General features: G+C 50.1%; 1 protein-coding gene across 3 annotated transcripts in view; it reads right to left on the bottom strand.

The window, feature by feature from the left end:
• The window catches only part of SRGAP3 (SLIT-ROBO Rho GTPase activating protein 3), a 129,829-nt gene that overhangs the window by 34,534 nt on the left and 72,466 nt on the right, over window positions 1-22,829 (bottom strand). For all 3 annotated transcript variants that reach the window (XM_064453403.1, XM_064453402.1, XM_064453404.1), the window contains exons 4-6: window positions 14,480-14,542; window positions 8,558-8,743; window positions 7,110-7,238 (exon numbers count right to left, since the gene is read on the bottom strand). In XM_064453403.1, coding sequence (XP_064309473.1) covers window positions 7,110-7,238; window positions 8,558-8,743; window positions 14,480-14,542 — 378 coding nt within the window. The remainder of the gene's footprint in view (window positions 1-7,109; window positions 7,239-8,557; window positions 8,744-14,479; window positions 14,543-22,829) is intronic.

Below are 22,829 nucleotides of genomic sequence, written 5' to 3'. Positions count from 1 at the left end.
TAGCAACTCGAGGCCTATCCAAACCTAACGTGCCAGCTCCTCTGCCAAACGAAGAGGGTGCTGAGGGAGCCTGAAGCCAGCCAGAAGGCAGGTCCCCTCCGCACGCAGAGGCGTGCTGCAGCCCAGCACCACCCGGCAACGAAACGCCGACGCTGGCATCACCCCCAGGGAGCCCCACCCCGGCGAGGGGGGCTCGGCTGCAGCTCTCGCGGCACAGCGGCCGCAGGGGGCGAGGGGGCGACCCGCACGCCCCACCAAACCACCGCGGTTCCCTCCCCGGGTTCCCGTATTTCTGACTCACCGCAAAACCCTGCCTGCAGTTAGAGCAGAGCGCATCAGCTGTCCTAACGCGCCAAGCGGAGGACTATCGGGTTTTGTGCTCGGAGGCCAGGAATCGGGAAGCCCGCCCGTAACGCCAGGCGGATGGGGTGGGTGCTGCCAGGCCGGCCTTCCCCTACCCGTTGACAAGCACGTGCTTTTTAAGTGTTTCCTGAACCGAGTGAAGGGTTCCCCACGCACGCCCCGGCCTGGCTCGCCGTGCTCAGCTGCTACCGTACATCTCTTCCAAAGCAACAGTCTTGGTCCGTCGAGCTCAGCCTTTTCCCTGAGGCAGCAACCACAGCGTAAGAACTCCTGAACAACTGATTTATTTTTAGCCAAACAGGGAACGATGTGTGGATACAGCAGGGGAAGTACAGGATCCTCCCTGACCCTTGCGGTAATCAACTCACGCCCTGAAGCATGAGATTTTATTATTGCTAATCAAAGGTTCCTTAACTATAAATATTACAGAGCCAAACATTACGTAGTCCTTTTCAACATCTAGCTATAGTTAATTAACTCTATGGGCTCTGGAGCAGGCTTCTTTCTGGAGGATTTTTAACCTACATTTTATCTTGCTCCTTAGTGACTCTGTAGCAACTCCCTCCCCAATGTGTATCTTCTTAGGGCTTTTTAAATGGGTTGGTTGGGTGGTTTGCTGGTTTGGGTTTTGGGGGGTCAGGGTTTTTGTTTGTTGGGCAGGAGAGGGGTGTTTCAGTTGTGTTTTGTTAAGATTAATGCACTGGTAAATTAATCTTTTCAAGGACACGAAGACCTTGACGCTATTCTTTCAAACCACTGGGAAAAGGAGCTGAAAGTATCAAGACGAAATTCCTTCTTCTAAAGTAAAGTACTGTTGCTTTTTTTGTACCAAGCTAACAAGGTCCATCAGACAGAGACTGCTTGTGGTCCTCAGGCAGAAAAATTTACAGACTCCACGACACTTCTAAACCATAAAACAATCAGCACATGTGCTTAATTAATTTAGCAAGGCAGTTCTAATGTCTGTTGTATCCATGTGAGGAATGAATTCTTTACTACATACAAATTTTGGCAAAAAAAAAAAGCCATATTATTAAAGCCAGGACTGGCAAAATTTAAGAAATGTGTATTGGTTTAGTACTCTAAAAACAGCTTAGTAAAAACTGTTATTATTAGAGTATCATGACTTATGGTTCCTGCTTACAAACAGGTAGCTATTATTAACAACCTGCATATAGAAGAAGAGTAATATGAGTTTACTAAACCAGGGGAGTGGTTTATAAAAACAATTATGTCAAATTTCTGGAAGGAAATCAAGCAAATGCACCTCTTTCCCCTCCTCTCTTCATCCACAGTAGCTCTGTTTTGAAAGAGAGCATACAAATCCAATCCTTTTTCTTTCATTAATTCTATTAAGACACATGAAGCTTTTAATGGCACACAGACAGTTCTGGGTTTATCCCCATTTCCACTGAGCACCTCTGCCCTGCCCAGGCAGTTCAGTGCCAGGAGGGTGTTGCCTGGGGCTCTCTGCAAGCTCAGGCGCGTTTTGTCGCACCCACCCTTAAAGCGTGAGGGTTAACTCTGCAACCACAGCAGCTGAGGTTTTTGTTCTTCCCCAGCTCAGGGCACTACAGGAACTCGGGCGCCCCAGCGAGCCCCGCATCCCCTGCCCGTGTACGGGAGCACCACCGTACATCACGGACGGGCACCAGCATCCACTGCAGCCTCCCACGGCAAAGCACTTGCACTCAGGTGGCCGCGCGGCACCTCCAGCTCCTCAGCTCCCTGCAGAGTTAGTTAGTGACAGCACCTCCTACAAACACATATTTTCTATTTCCCAGAGCCTCCACCCCGGCGGCAGGGTGGGCTGACGGGTTTGGGTGCTGCGCGCTGCGGGTGGCATTCCCAAACCGCCGCCTCTGCGGGAAACCGCGACACAGCCGCCGTGCAGGAAAGCGCACTGAGCCTCTCGAGGCAGCCTAAGTGCTCCCAACGGAAGCTGTTTATTCTTTTTATTGCTGCACTGTTGACTTTATTTGAAATCCCCTGAAGCCAGATCTCCCAGCTGCACAGGCACTGCATGGTAAGCTGAAGTACAGGCATCCCTCCCCGGGAGAGCATCGGGCTGCGCGTATCAGATGCTGCTCCGCGTGACAGTGCGGTGACGGTGGTGCTTTGCATGGATTTTCCGTGATAAAACACACCTGGCTCTTAGGGCTGGCAGGTGCCGGGTGCCTGGCACAAAGCCCACTCACAGGACAGCGCGGGAAGAACCTCCGTGCCTTTGCGGAACTGAAAGGCTCTTCACGCTGGAGAAATTGCTTCAAACAACTCAGCAAACCCCCAGAAGAGATCCCCTTGTATAAATCAGTATCTCTTCATTAAAGCCAGTGGCATCACGCAGAGCTACTCAGGCCAGGGGAACGTCCCCGTGGAATCACACGGGGAAAGCGCTGCACAAAGCGAAGCTGCTGCCGGCGCTGGCCCTGCAGGCGCAGGCGTGCCCAGGCGATCAGCCACGACGGCAGCAGCTGCAAGAGGTGCCTAAAACCAGATCCCGATGAAGTGGTCTGTGGCTTCAGCACCTTCTGAGCCTCCCCCTTGTTCAGGAGGCTGAACCCCGCACACGACGTACCGCCGCGGTGTCCGACGGCCCGGCACGGCCAGTGCCGCTGCCCAGGCTGCGGCACGGTGCGGGAGCACGTGCCTCACCCGAGCGAGTGGCGAACCCCGGGTCGGCGCTGGGCACCCCGGCCAGCCTGCCATCACTCGCTTCGCCTGCCCGGTAACAGCAGCCCAGCCCCCGGCCCTCCGCAGTACCCAGCACTAGCTCGAAACAAACCGTTCTCCTCATTTGCTCTGCTCTGTTCCTTTTTTTTTTTCCCCTCATTTTTTTCTTTTCTTTCTTTAAACATATATTATGCATTTACACACACGTTATATTTTGTGGCCTCTACTCCTTTGATACTGCTGCAAAACCAAGAGCTTTACTATGAGGTAAGTAAAGGCAACTCAAGATTTTCGGCATAACAATTTGACTGCTGTTTTTGTTTCCTAACTTGACTAAGCATCACTTGACCACATGAAAAATGAGAATGCCATCAGCTAAGTTTTCTAGGGACTGAACAATTTGGCAGTAATGTGTATCCTTAAACTCCTCAGAATTCCCTTCCTTTACTTGCTTGTGTATCTCAGATACGGCAAGCACCAACGCACAGAGAAGCAAGCTGCTGTTTCAAAAGGATTTCCAGGAGGCCGAGTAAGTTTTGGTGGATCAGCATGTGTTGGCACCAACTGCTACGTTTTACTCTGCTAAATCTAGCGACGTCTTTCCTGTGACCACTTCAAAGTATTTTGCAGCCATTTCACACAGAACTCCAGAGGGATGGATAAGCTGCTTTATCTCCACTTCACATATGTGGCCAAAGAGATTAAACTTGGTCACATAGTTAATGACAGAAATGAGGGACGAACCCAGGCGTTTTAATATAAACACACGCTTCTTTCAAGGGAAGAGGCACAACGGTGTACTTTAAGTCCAAGCCTACTTTGATCTGTCTCTATATTCTTCTCTTCCTTTCTAAAGGACAAAACAAAAAGGCCACTGGAGACAGGGGGAGGGATAGACGCGCTCTGTGCCACTTCACGGCTCCTCTGATGGAGTTTTACATTTCTCATTAAAGCCGCAGCCCTGGGAGGACTCGCCGCCCTCTCCCAGCACAGCTGGGACCTTCTTTCTCGCCAGAGCGGGAGATTAGCAGAACGGCTTTGTTATAGAAGTCACCATTCTGCAGTGATGCTGAGGGCACAAGAAATGTCAAGGCTGCGCCTAATAGATGACACTGAGCCATCTGGGATTTGGGGGGAACTCTGCTAAATTAGCTGCTCCAGTGTCGTGACAGTTCAGATTTGCGTACAAATCAAAAAACTGCACATGGCAATTTGTGCTCGATAGGAAGGGTGTGCGAGAGCCCCACATCACCCCTCCCATGGCCCCGAAAGACAGCCCAGTACATCGTTAATCATCCCCCTTAGCGATGCAGGGCGGAGGAGCCGGGAGAATTTGCATAACTGCAATACATGGACACTGCTCGGGTCCTATTAAAGCATGGCCAGCCAGGTTTTGAGCTAAACCAAAACTGTGCTCCTACCACGAAGCCCCTCCGTGTGCACTCTCTTCCTGCCGACCCGCTCCTCCCGTCGGGCACGGCTCCCCCTGCGCAGACGCCCGGGGCCCTGCATCGCCCCGCTGCGCTCACGCGGCTGCAGCCAAGGGCTCTGCCGGCTCTCGACCAACGGCAAAATTCACCTTCCCGGCTCAGAGCCCCTCTGCTGCGTCCCATGAAACGGCAGGGCTGCTCCGAGGCGCAGAGGACCCGCATCCTGCCTACTGCCGGGGCACGGACCCGGTGGCTGCAAAGGGCACTGCCATTCCTGGGAGTGAAAGGCACTGTCCTCCTATGGTTAAGTGTACCAAGATTGAAACACTAACTTTAGAACTACGTCTGAAAATACCTCCTTTATTCATTTTCCTTTAACATGGATCACACACCTACAGAAAGCCCAACGCTGTTGGATCCACTGGCTGCCTCTTCTTCCAACCGCTTTCAGTAGCGGTGGGACACAGTGAATGGGACCCCCCCTTCTGAAGCGTGCTGAAACCCTTCTTGCCACGCTCTTGCAAAATACACTGAATTTGTACAAAAGTCTGTTCAAATGAATTGCCCTTTCTTTGGGCATTTAAAATTGGGACACCCATGTGCTGCTCACACATCCGATATTTTGTTTTCTTCGGTGAACAGAATAAATAATTAGGGGAATTTAGCTGCCCAGAGTTGAGGATGCTTTAGTTAAAGTCCCCTGAAGGGATTCCTGGAGTGCGGAAGAAGAGCCATCTGCTGACTCCAGGGAAAGTGTCAGCAAGGAAATAAAGTTAGGAGAAATAATATGAACAGCCAGAACTAAAATGGAAGTCAGCAACGTTCTGGGAAATCAAAGTCCCCAAAACTCTACCGAAATAGGTTATTCTTATTTAAAAAATAAGTAAATGAGAGAGAGAGAATATACACAACAAAAAGCAGAAACCCCACAGATAAATCAAGGTGCTGTCATACCTTGCTGTTCAAATGTCTCCATGAGCAAGTTAATAGTTTTTTTTTATATTGCTTAATACATCTTAAATAGTAATGACAGCAAAAAGGACATACTAAGAATATCTTATCTCAAAATCTTGAGATCAGAGGTTTTGCATCAAACTTACTTTAATTAATGCTTAGAAGAATAAATGTATGTTAGTGGTTAGTAAAAGAGATAAACACACTCCAGCACATTTTTAAATTATATATTTGGGTAATGATGAAGCCAGAAGACTAACTCAGTACTTATAGATCAGTTATTTATGTGCTCATTGAACCAACTCTAGAAGGAATAAACTCTGCATAGTGCCATCCATAGCACTGTGAAGATGCCTGTCAAAGGAAGAAATGGAAATCCCTTCTCTTGAATCATTTAAAAGCAGTTTGTGGGCGTCGCTGACACACACACGTGTTCAATTCCTACCGTCACAATGAAACCTGCTTCCAGCAGTTCCTGCCCTGAGGCTCTTGCGTGCAAAGAGCACTTCAGATACAACTCAGCAGGCGCCTTCCCTAGCTAGGAAAGCACTTCCACATGTGCTTAACTGCCACCAAAGCTGAGGAGAGCTAAGTGCCTGCTGTACTGAGAGAAACTGCAGGTGCGCGTAGAAAGAAAGATCTCCTGTTTCAACAACAAAAATGAGGATGTATCTGATCTTTCTAAGCGTTTATCTGTTTCGAATGCAGACTAATCAATGGGCCAGGAGCTCACCTGGCTTGCCCCAAGGCAAATTCTCCTCCAAAGGCTCCAGACTTGGAGAAGCTCCAGCTGGAGGACATCCTGCTGTGTGGGAGCCACAGCAGACCAAGCCGTCGCTTTCATGTGAAGGAAAGCACCACGTCTGCATGGTCCTGAAGGCAGAGCCAACATGCATCGACCACCGGCCCTTAGCAACCTTGTGATACAGCGTGAAAGGTGCAGAAATATTCGAGCAATTTCTAGTTTGTAACTGCATATTAGATGTTCCTGAACCATGCAGTTCAACCCAGACTCCCCTGCTACGCGCTCGGGGAAGTGTTTGGTTCAGGCTGGTTCATACCCTGCAGTTATGAAAAACGCCATCTTTTTTCCCAGACACTAATGAAAGAAGTTTATATGTAGCATAAATGTGAACCAACTACTTTGTTGTGTAATCATGGGGCCACCATAAAGTTCAGAGGAGGCCTGTTCTGGGTGTTGCCCAGAGAAGCTGTGGGTGCCCCATCCCCAGCTGAGTCCAAGGCCAGGTTGGACGGGGCTTTGAGCAACCTGGTCTAGTGGAAGGTGCCCCTGTCCGTGGCAGGGGTTGGAACTAGATGACCTTTAAAGGTCCTTTCCAACCCAAACCGTTCGGTGATTGCATGACGCCCATATAATGGCAGCTTTAGCTCTGCTCACATATGCCTACATCAATGGGGAGGGAAGTCAAACGCATGTTTGCAGCTGGGAGCTAAAAAACACCACAAGAAGGAGGGAAAAACCAACCAACCAAACAAAAAAAACCCCAAAACCCCCAAATTTAAAGCACATTTTCAGGCCCCAGTTAAGCATATTTTAAAGCCCCAGCAAATACCCCTTCATTGCCACCACATGAGAGTGCATTTAAGGACCAAACCATGCCTAAGATTTAGCTGAGCACTCATCGGTAGAAAGCGGGCTGGATGCACGCAGGGGGAGGAAGCACTTACATCAATGAGGTCAGAGACGTCGTGGATGTAGTATTTACTGACAGCTGCGTTGGTGGCTGCCAGGTTCAGCAGGTAGTCGTTCCTGGCTTTAGTACACTTCAGCTTGTTTTCAGAATATTTGGCTTGTCTCTGAAAAGGCAAAACGGAGCGTCAGAGCACAAATCGGACGCTACTTTCACAGCTTCTCTTGCTGCAGGGCCCCACAGCACCCTGCAGCCTGGGTGTGACGTGTTAATTAATAAAACTTGGTAATGGGTATGAAAACAGGCACCCTTGCCAGGATGGAGGAGATCACATCTGAACATCCCTGGTACCGCCAGCCAGCGCACAATGAGCACGTTCTGCTCAGATGTACCTAGTGCATCCCGCACAGCTGCTCTTCCTTCATCTGCGCACTCATGGAGGTTTTTGGCATCAATCAAAATTAGAGGGCCAAATTTTCCTCCCAGATACGCTGACATACATTTGGACTTGCTCCAGATTTATGCAGCTGTATCAAAGTGGAATCTGGCCCAGAGGCCCAAGCTACAAAATTTAGAACAGGACCCAGAATTCAAAACTCTGTAGGAAAGCAGATGTGCTCAGATCTGGGGCATTTGCTCAGGCAGATCACTGGTCTCAAGGTTTAGCACAAAAGATTAACCCTTCAAAGAGGCTTGCCACTAGACAGTGTTGCAGTGCTGGGTCAACATGAATGCAAAAGCTTCCTGGCTAGGGAAGCTATTGCTTATTCTCAGAAATTAGCTGAAAATTTAAACGGTTTTGGAGATCCTGAGATCTGGGGGGATTTGCTGAAGCTGGAATGGAGTTAAGTGTTTTGACTAGCAAAGCCAACTGAATGCTGCTCTTTAACTCCCAGACAGTCTGCGGAGGAAGAAACACGGCTATTTTATACACCCAATCCTTTTTTTGCTCCCCCAAGCCTCTGACTGAAGGAACCCTGGGACAGCTATTGTTTGTTGTTAAAAACGCTGTTTTTAAAAGTAAGACACGAGCAAACGGCAGCCCCCGTAGCAGCATCCCGTGTCTGGATCAGGAAGCGTCACCGTGCCAAGCCAGGCACGCCGGTGCACCGCTCTCCTCGGAGAGGAGAGCCAGCCTGGAAGATGTCACGGGTACCACGTGGCTCCCGTGTGGGTCCACCACCTCCTCCAAGCCGACACCACCCGATGTCCCCCATCCCCATTTCTTGCTGAGCAGTACCAGCCTGCCTTTGGGCTCGCTACCAGCTGGTTCGGGCACTACTGCTTCCGGGCTGTGGAGAAAAGAGACGCGTTACGTCCTCCTCGGACTGCCCTTCAGCAAAACACAGAGTCGACATCCTCCCTAACCCCTTCGCAGGGATGCAGGAACGGCTGCACAGAAATGGAGACAGCCAGAGCCAAACCCTTCTGCCCGCAGGGAGCCCCGGCCCCAGCCTGGCTCCCCCGTCCTTGCCTCTCACCCACCTTCTCCTTCATCTTCTCAATCTTCTTGACAGAGCTCCGCCGCTGGGGCCTGTCCTCGTGCCGCAGCAGGTTCACGCTGATGTCCCCCGACCTGTTGAACTGCTTTTCCTCCTGCTTCTCCGCCTCCTTCAGCTTGCTCTCAGCACTGATGCTTTCTGCATGATACATGTGGTAGGTCTTCATCACCTGAGGAAACACAATTTTGTCAGTCGCCTGCCCCACGACCATGAGAAGCACGACTGCGTGAGAAGAGGACAGCCGTGGGCAGCGCAGAGCTGTCTCAGCTGTGCCAGGGCTGTTTGAGGCCAGTATGGCATCAAGGAACAAGGTGGGAAGGAAAAGCCCCTAAAATTAACCCCATCACTAGCCCTGGTTCAAAATGGCACAGAGCTGGTGTAAGAACCGTTACCCTCACTCGATCCCCGTTGCAGGGACAGGCTGAGACGTGCCTCCAGCACGCACCGGCGTTCAGAGAGCACTGTGTATCTACAGGGAAATGAGAAATAACCTCCAGTCCATCGCAGCTGGGTAAGGGTCTCCCTGACAAGAGACTGTGAGGAGGCCAGAACAAACCTAAAGTCACTTTTGACCCAAGCCCTCTGTTCTTCCACTTGAACTTGCGAAGCCAACCCATCAACACCAGCCGTGTTCCGCCATCCTGGCAGTAGATCCCAACTTGAAGGTGGAGGAACTGTAATTTCCAGGCAGAAATGGAGTTTGTCTCCTATCACTGCTTAATTGTCCTCTTGCTGCCGCCCGGTAAGCACAGTCAGCGGACTGCGGCAACACCTAGTCCTTTAAATTCACAATCGCCATCAGTTACTCTGGATAGACGATGCTGATCTACTGCCAGGAAAACTCCTGCAGGCAAAACTTCTACCACAGCCTTTCCTCTCAGATACAAAAGCCCAAAGGGCACATTGTGATCATTTTAATGGAGCTGGCAAGAGGAACACATCTGCTCTTCTCTCTTTATGCCTTTAGTCACGTTGTCCCCTTTTATCATCTCCCTTCAGGATTTGGATGCTTTATTTCACATTGCCTTGACAAGGCTGGAGATGCCTGACTTCTCGCTGAAGATCGCCCTCACACGCAGCGCCTGGGCACCGCCGGCAATGGCACTGGGACAGGCTCACCTCGAGGCCCGCGAGCTAAAGAGGCGCAGGAACCCACAAAAGCAGAGTAACTTTGCACAGGCCTTAATGAAGAAAATACAGAGCTTTCCTCAGCTGCGGCTGTCAGCAGGAACCAGGAGTGTTTAACTTGGATGAGGTTAGGCTGAAACATATGATCTCTCCTCTTGCCAAGCGCAAACGTCAGCTGCAAACGAGCTCCAACTGCCGCGCCGAAGCCTGCACAAATGTGCTATCGCTGGGAGCTACAGTTTTAGGCAACTGCATGGAATAGTAAGCAAAGGCTTGTGCCTTGTTTCTGAGTTGCCGTATTTCAAAATCCTACATATTCTAACACAGATTTAAGACACGTATTTCAAACTGCAGTTTCTGCAGTGAATGTCACAGGACACACACAAACCAGACAATTTCTGGGTTTTTCCTAAGGAGAAAGACTAGGGTGCTTCGCTGAGCCCCTTTATCTTCGCTGTCTCCATCTTTTTGTGAAACACTCAGAGGAAAGTGAAAAAGAGAAGTCCTGCACATCAGCGCAGTCAGGCAGTAACGAGAGGTCTCCCCAGCACCCAGAGAGGCCCTAACGCGACGCAACAGAAAGGTTCAAACATTAAACAGGGGTCCAAACTGCATGATTTTTCTGAAATCTAAAGGTTAGGAGACAGTTAGCTAACCAGAAAATCTCCAGCACGATTCATGGGCTGCCTCTGTTCACCCACGGCTACGCCGCCCTGCGCGGGCCTGGGGACACGCTGCTGCGACCCCTTCTCCCGTCGCCTCCGACGGCTCCCGCGGCCGCAAGGGGAACGTCGGCAGCCGGAGCCCAAGGCAGGACCCCGCCGCGCAGAGAGCTGCAAGGCGGGTCTGAGCCCCGCCGTGACGCGGTACCTTTGCGCAGGCTCTTACTGACTTATTTGCTAATGACCAGAGAAACTTTCCCTAACAAAGGCCCTTCTTCCTCCTCCGCATTTTGTCCCTGCTTGAGCCTGAAAAGGTAACATGGGAGCCAGGTTCAAAAGTCCTCTGAGAGTCTCTTCAACAAAGTGCAAAGGACCTAATATCCATTAAAATCTCTTCCCCGGACTTCAGCACCCATGCTGCTGAAACAGGTGCCTTAAACAGCTCGCTGTGCTGACCGTGTTCCTCATCAGCTGCCATGCCACACAGCTCACGCTTGGAAATTCAGGGATATTTCTGTTCATTTTAAGATCTGCCTTAATTCTGAAGGGGGACTACCTGCACTGCAGCAATCAGCCCTTTGATCCGCAATTCCCTCGTGCCTTCTTGGCGCCTGCAATCAAGTCACACTGTCCCTGTCTCACGCTATTGTGTCAAACTGCCGCAGCTGCGTCCCTGGGATCTTTTCTGCAAATAAGTTAATTAGCTGCAGTGGAGGGAGAAAAATATGTTCCAATGTTCATTAGTTATTAACAACACAAGTTGTGTTTTCCAATACTACTAACATGTTCTGGATAAAGGCCATTGCCAAAATATCAGCCATAAACGGCACCGTTTGCTGGCTTCAGCTAGAAGGGCTTTGTATTTCTAAACAGCTCATCATTAAGGTTCTGACCCAGCAGAGGAGCCAGACCAGAAACAGGGTGACCCATGCTAAGCACAGGCTCAGGCCCTCCTGAAGTCGAGGAGACCAAAACGCAAGCCCAGCACGCAGGGTGAAGCAGAGACGCGCGTGGCCGTAGGCGAAAGCCTGCCAAAGACGCCAGCCCCCTCCCCTCCCCTTCGGATGGAGCCTATGGCACAACCTAAGGGACACCCGTGGCGTAAGGTCCAAGAGGGGGACAAAGCCATCAGACTGACGGATGCTGACCTCCATCTCCCCGGTTTTTAAGGAAGCATGAAAGCAAACGTGCCCTTTCCAGAGGATTTCTACGGTGTGATAGCGCAATGTACCACTGCATTTCCACCATGTCATATAGTCAATGATTTCTACAGCATGATGCAGAAAACACCTGCTAACCATGGGGGTTAGCCCAAGGGGGTATGGCCTCCCCCATCACAGCGCTCCGATGGAAAGGGAGAATTTCTTCCAGCCAATTCATGTCCTGCTACACAGGGAATGATGACTACTGTTATTATTTTTTACCTGGGTAATGTATCTGTAGATATTATTCCAATTAATGCAATTCATTTCACAGTTATTAATCCTCTTCCATAATACCTTGTGACAAAGAATCGCACCAGTTCACATCACAGTACCTTTATGGACTTCAACGTGCTGCCTTCAGCTACAGCTGTGTCTCTGCATTAAGGCAAACAAAGCCTGTACATCAAACAGCCCACAGTTAGTGCTGTACGCCAAACCGCACATCACTGCCGGAGCTCACAGAAAACACCACCAGAACAGTGCTCTGGGGTTGCTGCTTCTCCTACCCTAATATTGCCCTGACTTCTTCAGATAGGAACGTATACCATAAAGGGACCTGCGAGGAGAGGAACAAAGAACTTCCAACCTTTAGCGACTCCACCTTGATGTCTGTCTGCTGGACTCCGTAAGCAGGAATTGAAAGAATGAAGCTGGCTTTAATTCACAGTTGAATTATTTCTGTGCAAAACTGTTCACAAGCAACTCTTACTTCAGAACGAAAGTCATCTACTTCCTTTTTAATTAAAACCAGTATAGGTTTTGGGTTTAGTTCTTTCCACACAGAGTCCACAGGGTGACTTGCATCAGAACAGCGACAAAGCTGAATTAAAATCAATGTAGTTATTTTGGCTTAAGTTTGAGACAGTGAATGCCTGAGAAGCCTGTAAAAAATTATAGTTTCCACACAGTGCACAGAATTCCCCTCTGAAAGGCTTAAAAAGCAGCCTAGCTAGGGCACAGACATACTATGGAGACAAGGCCTGGCCATAGGCAAGATAAACGACTTCCTTGTGTTGGTGGCAGACAAACGACACTTTACAAGAAGCAGTTTGGTGTCCTTTGAGCCAGGGGTCCTTATCCTGTATCTGATTCCGTCAGCAGCCACGGTTATTGAAAGTGCTGCTCTTGGGAACCCAACACGCAATGAACACGCCAACTCCAGGTCAGTCCTGAAGATGTCCCAGAACAACACCAGCATGCTGGATCAACCTGCAAGTAGGCAGTTAAGCCTGTTTTACCTGATAGCTCAAGGGCAGAAAGCTACTGACTGGAGGGGAGATGGTTTGCACTGGATGGATTTAATATGACCACACTGGCCCAACAGGGCCTGCTTTTTCTTCATGTTTCACTGCCATTTCTGAAATAAGTGTCTTTTCCCCGCTCCCTCCCAGCCAGATGACACAGTCGGTTTGTTACCTTAGCAGCACGGTCAGTTCAAAGAAACCACAAAGCTTGTCCAGCCGTTCCAGTCTGTTTCACCATCCGAACACATTCTGTTCAGCACATGGGAGCAAAGCAGTGAATGGGGGGAAAATCTCAGTTCCAGCGGAGACAAGCTTTGCCGCAGCCTCAGCGGGAGCAAAATTGCTCTTCCTTGGCCAGCTGCAAGCACTTTGGACCTCAGCCCACTTCTGATCCTCAGGCTGACCTAATTGTGTCCCTCAGGAGACGCTCCTGTCCCGTGTTTGGGTTCTGAGCACTGGCCTACAGGTATTAAGATCAGCCCAGCCCCTGTTAGTCCTTCCTTGTTTTGCATCTGTCATGCTGCTGTTGTAATTAATCTTAATTAGTCACCACCGCTAACACAGCTTGTGACATTCAACCATCAACAACACACTCCCATATCTCTCAGAGGCTTTTTAATCCAACCTGGCTATCCACCCACACTGCAGGTCTCACGAAAACTGAATCCTTCAACAACTAATGCAGAAACAAACTTGTTAAGAGAAGATTTATGGGAGAAATTTCAAATAATAGCATTCATGCTCTGTTGTTTAGGCCTATTTTTCAAAAAGATGGAATAAAATGGTTGTTTAGGAATAAACTTACTGAAGTATTATTTATGTACCAGTAACAGATACAACCAAAGAAACCAAATATATCATCTCAATTTTCCAACACAAGACAGACTTTATATTGCTTTGTTGATCCTAAACCACAAATAAAATAAAAAAAACCCCAGTTGCTACGGGGCAAGAGACAGAAACAAAGACTTTTATTGCCCTGCTATGAAAACCTGCTTGAAGAGCGATGTCCTGAATAACAGCAAACGATTTCACCCGGAGGCAGAGACAGCTCCGCAGCCAAAGTGCTCCTTGGAGCAGGGCGATGAAGCTGAGCACACACGAGCTACAAGTTTTATGCACTCCTCAGCAGAAGGCCACGTTCAGACACCGTCCCGAGGCCACCAGGCTCACACGAGCAGGTCGGGTTTCAGCCACAAATTAGCACTGCCAACTCAGAGCACGACTTCTGGGCCATTAGTGCTTTTTAGTGTTTGGCCAACCAAGTGAAAACTGAAAGGGGCCTAAAGGCAACGCAGTGTAGAAGGCCCGGCAGGTGAGAGCATTACAGACACCAGGGATTGCACCGGATCATGCCCAAAACATCTCCATTTATGCTTCAGTGGAACAGTTAGACGGCATGATCCGCTGCCTGATGCGGCTGCAGAAGCCCTCCACGGTAGGACCGCTGGGAAACCCTCCTCTGCGGCCGTCAAAACCAGTGAAGAGTGAAGGGTTTCTAACAAATGCAAGAGGAACGGGCGGCTGCGCCGCAGGACGCAGGAGGGCAAGTGAGCGTCCTCAAGTCACCGAAACGTTGAACAGACATTTTGTTCTAACAAATGACATTGCCTACATTCCCCTTGCTGCACAGGCTACACGCGGCTAGGCTCAGCTCATTACTCACCGTGTAAAGCTCGTTGGTGACTTTCTGGAGTTCCTCGTGCATCTGTATGCCAATCTCCTTACTCTGGAAGACAAAAAGAAGAGTTGGGACTCTGTTATGCTCACAACATGCATTTCTGAAAGGAAAATACATTTTGGAGGGAAGAGTAAAACTGTATGGCTTCCACTCCCCGCATATGCATCTCAACCCTTTCTCCACGGTGCATGCGCAAGAGCGGTCTGCACGCGCTGCGGGCAGGACCGTGACAGCCCTGCCCTACCAGAAGCACGTCCTCAGCTGTGGTCGGCAGCAGGAGCGCGTTGCCCTCAAGGCCCCGCGCAGGTCGGGCGCCGGCAGCACCAGCAGCAGCGCACAGACCCCCGCCCCCTCACTCCGAACACTCCCAGCACACCACAGCTCCAGAGGACCCCACGCCGCTCCAGGGGCATCAGGCTCTGGAGACAGACAGGCGGTGTGAAAAGGGGGGATGGAATCCCTACAAATACCCAGTTCCAACTCAGGAAGAAGACGTGAGGTGAGTGTTTTTTTCCCCAACTAGCTGACCAAACGTCCGCAGGAGGCCTCCAGCGCTGCCAGACTACTGCTGCGGGACACGGCGGCACCAGCGGAAGGAAGAGTCTGGGGACGCTGGCCAGCTGGTAGGGCAGGGAAGCGGGGAGTTGTTCTTCTCGTTCCTTAAACCAAGTGACTGACCCAATCCTGACAAAGCCAGGAGGACTTGTTCCAAGCCCTTCCACCCCTGTGCCCAAGCAGATCCTGGTAATCCCCAAAGGCTTTCACATCCATCCCACAGAGAACAAAACCACAGCAACCTATCTATGCTGCCGCTCTCTAGCTGCATTTTTCACATTGCTCTCATGCCTGTAGGGTGGTTCTTTCCTCCTCTCAGCTGACAATGGATTGGGCAGACCTTGACAGCACAGCTGGCTTCGGGTAGTGCCCGTCTCATACCTCCTGCCCCCCTCCTGGCTCCCCTGCCAAACACGAGACTTGCGGTTCTCTGCTCTGCAGTGATGTTAAAGCCATGTATGTTTTAATTCTGCATATTATTTTAAAAATTTTAAAATGCATATTATTTTAAAAAACAGCCCCGCAGCATGAGGAGTGCCCCAGGGCCCTTATTTACACCACTTCAGAAATCCTGTCCAATATCCTTCCTGCTCCGGGAGCTGAAAGGACATCATCGACAGGGCTGCCAGTCCACATCTGGGCTCCGTTTTTCCCATTTCTAAATATTAAAACCAAAACACAGATGGCCTCCTCTTCCAATCTGCCTGTAACAGTGATGTTTAGAAGTAAGCTAACGTTTCGATTTCCTTTAATTTTCTCCAAATCCTTAACAAAATGAAACGTGGGATTATAAACAGGAACACATACAGTACAGCAAATACACTATTTCAGAATTGCTGCATTTTCGTTTGAGGTCCATGTTTTTCCATGGATCACCCAACCTGGGTTTCAGAGACCATGATGAGGAACATCACACGATTTATTTTATTTATCCTGCAAATGCAGAGGGATGAATCTAGAATTACAGACAATATCGCTTTGCCCCTCCAGTGGCAGTACTTATCTCCAGCCCACAGTCCATTCGCTGGGTGGATCTAACATGTAATGCCCTCCCCCATTTTAGGGGCTCATTTCACATTAAGACTGGCAGAGCACACAAAAGCTGGGCCTGCTCTGTAGCCAGAAGTGTTTTATCACTTGACTTTGCCTATTTTTCAACAAAGCCTGCGTTAGTGGATGTGGGTAACTGGCTGTTCCACTCTGCACTGAGCTGGCTCTGTGTTAGTGCTAAACTAACTCCCCTGTAAAATTATACAATAAGCGTCTGTGGGCACACAAATTGCTTAGATTTGCATTTTCCAGTCATACAGTATCACCAGTCAATCTATCTTGATTTGGTAGATTTATTAAAGGCACCTGCTGTTGGACTTGCCATTTCCAATCAGCTTTGACATTTCAGAATGCAGATTATCAGGGCTTCCTAGCGCGAGTATTTCGGGTTTTAGGTTCACCCTGGCCATGACCCACCCTCCTCCTTTTGTCTTCAGTAGCTCGGTTTCACTATTCTGACCTGAGTAAACCAAAGCCTCTCTCAGAAAGGACATTTTATTACAAAATGGCTACACCACAGTTATATAATGAAGTTTCCAATTTCACAACCGCAACAGCCAAAGTTCAGCAAGCTTAGGAGAAAGCCCACTGAGGGTGTAAAAACTCACGGCATCTTCCACCCTCCACCCCCCCGTCTGCTGAAATCCTATTATCAGTTTGTGTTTTCACTTTTCTTGCCAAGCAGGATGAAGCAGATCCAGTCACCTACCTCCTAGAGCACCAACACGGCATTTCACGGGAGAGGCCACAACCTGGGGAGCCTGGCTGCAGATCAAGTCAACTCCTACTCAGAAATCCAGCGGTCGGATGCTACTGCAGATGTGCACACACTGTTTTCCTCCCTCCCTTGTAATTACACCCCACAAGTCTCTGTAGGATCTTCTTGGCTAGGAAACACTTATTATGTCTTGAAGATGTGTTTAAACTAAGTATAGACACCCCCCTCTCCCCTCAAAAAAAAAAAAAAAAATCCAAAAAATGAGCAGGTTCTTTCAGATTTCTTCAAATAACTCCACGCATTTTTGTGCATGCAGTCAGGGAAAACAACATCTCAGCAACTTCTTGGCTGGGTGGCTAAGGAAGCCCACGACACAGAGAGGTCTTCTAATTAAAGCTAACTGGACAACCTACGTACTTGAAAAGCTTAACCTTAGATTATTAAAAGTTAGAATTGAACGCAAAGAGCAAAGCAAGGAATCTAAAGAGTAAAAGCACCCTGCGTTCAGTGAATAACCGGTAACCACAGTTTATCTGTAAATTAGCGTCAGGGTATTTGGAAGAGTCCCATCTTCAGAAGCGCGACCGACGCATGTGCTCCCATTCTTACGTGCGTGAGGTGCCAAGAAGATGCCAATTACCAGAAGGTGCCAAGTACCCCCAGCCATCTGGAAACCTCGTCTGCTGGAAACCCCAGTCCCTCCCGCCCCTGCCGACACTGCCAGTCACTAGCTGGGCTTGCTAATAAGCAACAGAACTGTTAAAACCATGCATCCCTCCCAGATAAATAAGGGAACATCCAGAACACGAGTTAAGTCAGGGTCTACAAGCGGGGGTCTTGGACCCAGAGGCCCCAAGCCTGCAGGAGTCGAGAGTCACACGTAACCCCGCCAGCCGGCCCTGCTGGCACGAGTCAAAGCCCCGGCCCTGAACCCAGCCTTTCCCAAAGCAAACGGAGGACGATGGGCTTGCGGTCGGAGCAATGGCCAAAGCCAGCTGCAGCTCCTGCCTCTGCCCCAGACTTCCTGTGCGGCAGAGGGGAAGACCACAAAGCCGTAATTTTCAAACCTAATTTTAGACTCCTAAATAGAGCAACAAGAAATGTCCCCGTTGTCCGTGTGTCATTCCCACGAGTCCCGCTGACACGGGGCCCACGGGTGGGTACTACGTTTACAGACCCTTTTGCTTACAGGCACTAGACACCGAATGCCCCGCATCCTGTTCACCAAAAGTCCCCTGGCATCCAGGAGGAGGGCAGCATCCAACCTCGTGGTGCTGCAGCCTCTTCCAGACACAGGCAGGCGAGAAGCTGAAGGACTTGCCCCTCCTCCAAGTTTGCTGCGTTCCGTTTTTATAACGGAGAGAGGTTGCATTTGTGTGTTTATGGGAGACGACGCCAAAATGTCATTCCAATTCCCTGGCACCATCTGCAAAACCCAAACTCCAATTTAGCCCCTTGCTTTACGCCTTCCATTCCTGCTAAAAAACCCAGTTACTTGCTGGGAGAGCAAGGGCTTCAGTTTAGAAGGTTTATTAAAATTCCTGCTGCTGCAGACAAAGTAAGGGGAAGCAGCAATACGGACTACTGGCAACGAAGAATGCTTATTTTAAAGACAAAGAAAAGAACTCCCTTCCAGACAGACACCACTTCTTCATTAAATCTCCATCCAGGGCACTGCAATATGGGATATAATTAAATTCACTGTCACAGAACATAATCAAATCTCACACTGGGGAATAACGCAGCACGGTTATTTCCGACATAGCAATGCTCGGTCTCAAGCATGTAATTTCCTGTATTCCATACTTGGAAGAAGCAGCAAACTTCTTTCCCTCTGCCACAGCAGGAGGTAAAAGGGGACACAACAGCTGCCTGGCCGAGGGGCCCGGCGGCGCGTCCTTCGCCCAGGCTTTGCCTCTGCCAGGAGGACGCACCGTGAGGTTTCGTGGTGACGGGGAATCACTCCAACAACAGACCAAGTCAGATCTCTGCTGTCACATATCTTAGCATCTCCATTTATTCCTGGACTATTAGCAACATTCACACACTTGCCTTGATAATAACCTCCTGCGCCAGGAACGTGACTCACTGGAAGCTCCGGGGAAATTTGCCCAATTGAGTTTTCTTCCTCTGGTTCCCTCATTAGCAGGGCCTGTCTGTCTGCTGGAGCAGGCACGGAGGCTGGCTCTTCACTGCAATCGCACAGGCTACGGGTGCTCGGACAGAGGACGCAGCTCCCCGACCTACCCGCAGGCCCCGCCGCAGCACCCCTTTGCAGAAGCTCCACGATACCCCGAGTTACCCGCACAGTTCCCCAGCGCTCGCTGACAGGACGCTGCTCCTCAACGCCAGCAACCAGCGCGCCGTCTCCAGCACCTACACTTCCCAGGAAAGCTTCAGCTGGGAAAGAGGAGACAGTAGGACAGAGGCCACGCGCCCCACGTCTTGCACTTGCCAGCTCACCTCTACCACATCCACCTCGATGCCAGTGTCACGGGCTGGCCGCGAGCAGGGGAAATCCCTCAAGCCCCAGCCCACCTCCAGAGCATTCCATGGGGGAACCGTGCTGAAGAACCAGGAGGAGCTGGAGAGTCAAACCCGATTTCCACTCCGGAGCTCCTGCAGCTCTGTACCCCCCACCCAAACCAGCCGCCTTTGTGCCACGAGGGCAGACAGCACGGAGCAGCCGCGGGCTGAGCCACCACCGAAACGAAGCCACGCGGAGCCGCTCTGAGCTGCGTTCGGCCCCCGGGCTCTTCAAAGCAGTCTCAGCTCAGAAAGCCTCCTCTGCTTTGGTCTGCCACTTGTGAATGCTTTTCTGATGGAAAACATCTCGGGCATCAACTGAGAGGCCCGGCATGCCGAGGTAAATGAAGTGAGACAAACAGCGAAGGTTTTCGTGGCCTTCACCGCCCCAGCCTGGCACCTGCCACGTCACGCGTGCCGCTGAGCTACCCGCGCGTGCCGCGAGGAACCAGGGCAGCAGAACTCACCCATCCCAGGGCAGGCGTCGGCACAGAGCACAGGGGTTCCAGACACACCAGCTCTCCACATGAGTCCGGGGAACCAACTCAAATCAGCACAAGTCTCAAGGCGAAGATGCATCCCACCTTTCACGTCTTGTACTGAGAGGTTCAAAGTAGGAAGCGCGAGGATTTCTTGGCCCATTTTTAACCATGCTGGCCACACGCCCTGAAGGCACATGCAACTACCCAGCCAGTGACACCGGGGCACTCCTGTGTGGTTTTCTTCCAGCCTGGATACACAGCTCCTGGTCTCCAGGTGACACTGTGCCCGACTCGAAAGTCTCTCCACAGGAATTTATTACCCTGCTTTGGAGAACGGTAGTTTCTGAGCAGCAAGAAGCCATAGCCACTAGAGGACAACTGCCCTTTGTCACCGCAACTATAACCAGCCAGTGCAACAAGTAAGCGATATCATTACTGGGTCTTTTTATAAAGGTGCTGGGACACAATTACTATCCCTGTGGGCTCCTCGTTCACTGTAACAGCTGTCAGCAGTACAGCCCCCAGCCTCCGTATCGCTAATGAAAGATGCTGGTCTTGAGTCTCCAGGCTCCGGGAAACTCCCACTATGAAAACTGCCATATATATATATACATATATATATATATAAAATATATATATATATATATATAAAGAGTGGCTTCAGGTTAGAGGGTCACAGAAGCAGGGCCAGGTGTCAGGAAAACACCCAATCTACACTGCTGCTCCTGCCCTCACACCATCCACACCGATGGGATGCAGTCAGAGCTCTCAGTTGTAGCGATATGTTAAATTCTGAAGCATTGCCTGGAGAAGAAAGGTGCCCGGGTTGTTTAACTGCTGGGTTAAAATACAAGTTGGGGGTGGGGGGGTGGATTATAGCTGTGTAAAATGGCATAGCTTCAGTGTGCAGGGGTTCAGCTGAACAACATGAGCTTGGAGGGGAAGCCACATCATACCCTCGTGTATTCAGGTCACAGAAGCCAGGAATTCCTATATTCCATATCTGGGAAGGGCAGAAAAGGAAGGGGAAGAAAGAAAACAGGTCACTGAATGGGAACAACTGCCCACTTTGTAACAAAAGAACTATCAGAGCCCAAATCCCGATTCGACTCACATTTTGTAAACAGTTCCTGCCTGTACAAATCTCAGTTAAGCCTCTCTGCGCTCTGCCTCGAGACACCTTTGGATGGATCCCATGGCTCAGTACATTCCTTCTGCAGGTATTCAAGAAGGAGACAAGTTTCCACAGTTATAACTGGGACTTCTTTGGATGCGACTCCAAAATACCTGAAAGGCCAACAAAGGGGCTGTGGATTGCTTAACTGACATCTATCACGGTGCTTAAATACAAGCGACGCCAAGACCATCTATTCTCCCCTGCAGACAGGCAGGTTTCTGCTCTTCAGAGCTCTCCAAGCCTCTGTTCCCAAATCTGCGCTGCCCATGACAATCCTGGGGGATGTGGCACTGGCAGAGCAAAGCAGCCCCCGGCGGCTCCCACCCCTAGAGGATGCCTTCTGTCCCCCGACCCAGGGGCCAGGTCCCGCCCGTGGGGCGCGCAGCCCTTCACCCTCGCACCGCAAACCCCTTGCTGCCGCCCGACCCCAGCCCAGCCGAGCGCGCCTCATGCAGTATTGATGCAAACACCACAACACGGACACGCTCTGTCACTTGATGCCACCCAGCACGACGGCAGCGTTGGGAGAGAGGGAGCGGAGAGCGAAACGCCATGACTCGAGATGCAGGCATGCTATGGATCTGGGGATTTGCAGGGATTAACGACATTTTCTCCTCTGTTCCCAAGCAATTCCCGGCTTCTGATTTCCTTTTTGACCGCTAGCGAGCACTGAGCTGGCATGCTTAGAGCCGGATGCTTTAACTCTGCGTCTCATCCCAAAGTTAGTGCAGAGCCCAGCCATATGCATCCAAGTTGGAAAGCTGCTTTTCCTTATGTGCATCACATAACATTTCTCTACATATGATTTTATGTACCACTTTATTACTTAATTACTTAGCAGCATACACAGGTACACAAATACACTCAACATGCATGTACATATATGTATATGCATGTGCATTAAGGGCACTGTTGCATATATTTTATACAAACACACAGTTATTTAAAAGTTGTTGCTTCTGTATTTAATTCCTCTGTCTGCCCATTTCAGGAATTCAATCCCCATCTCTTTTTGGTAATTTCATTATAAGATTTACCCATTTCCTTTCTTGGCTTTGCAGGGGTATTTTTCTAACTGTGACTTGGCTTAGGGCATACAGTTTCATTTATTTATTTTCAATAGTGTTTTTTTCCCAACTTATTCTAGTTTTCTGTTCTCCTGGGATTCCAAATTATTTCTATGTATCAGGAGCACCTTACTAACAACTTTTCCGCTCCACCCTAAAAACATACATCCTTTGGGTAAATAACACTTCATAAGCAACTTATGTATTTCCCAAAAAAGAGTTTCTCCTTTTTGGGCATGCTGAGCCAAATAATCGGCTCCGACACTGGATATATCCTGCTGGCAGTGCCTATGGACAGCCAAAGCGGATCCGCTGATTTCAGTGATGTACATGTATTTACCAACGTAGCATCTGGCTTCATAAATTCTCTTTGATTCTGTATTAAAATTGTCAGGGAGACGGAGTCGAAAACCCTGGCTGCAGAAAATCTCTCATTTTCCACTCCAGCAAACCTCATCAAAACCCCGAACGCTCTCGTCACCGCCCCCAGAAGCCCTTGCTGAGTCCCCTGCAGACCTCCGCACCCCGCAGCGCAGCTCAGCCCCGAGGGCTGCAGCTCCACCCCATCTCAACGCTCGGTGATGGTAAAAGGAAACGGACGATGAGAGGAGGGGTGTCATCTCACCCGACAGGCCCTCCCCGCTTTCAAAGCCGACAAAGTTGCCACTAATTAGGCCAAAAAGGAAGCGATGCACGAGCAGAGGATGTCTGCTCCCCGGGAGCAGAACCACCGGCCTCCAGGTACCGCTGCAGTGCGGAG

The sequence above is a fragment of the Phalacrocorax carbo genome, chromosome 6 (assembly GCF_963921805.1).
Source record: "Phalacrocorax carbo chromosome 6, bPhaCar2.1, whole genome shotgun sequence".
Classification (NCBI taxonomy): domain Eukaryota; kingdom Metazoa; phylum Chordata; class Aves; order Suliformes; family Phalacrocoracidae; genus Phalacrocorax; species Phalacrocorax carbo.
Note: the sequence above shows the minus strand (reverse complement) of the source record. Positions and strands in the feature narration are given on the sequence as shown.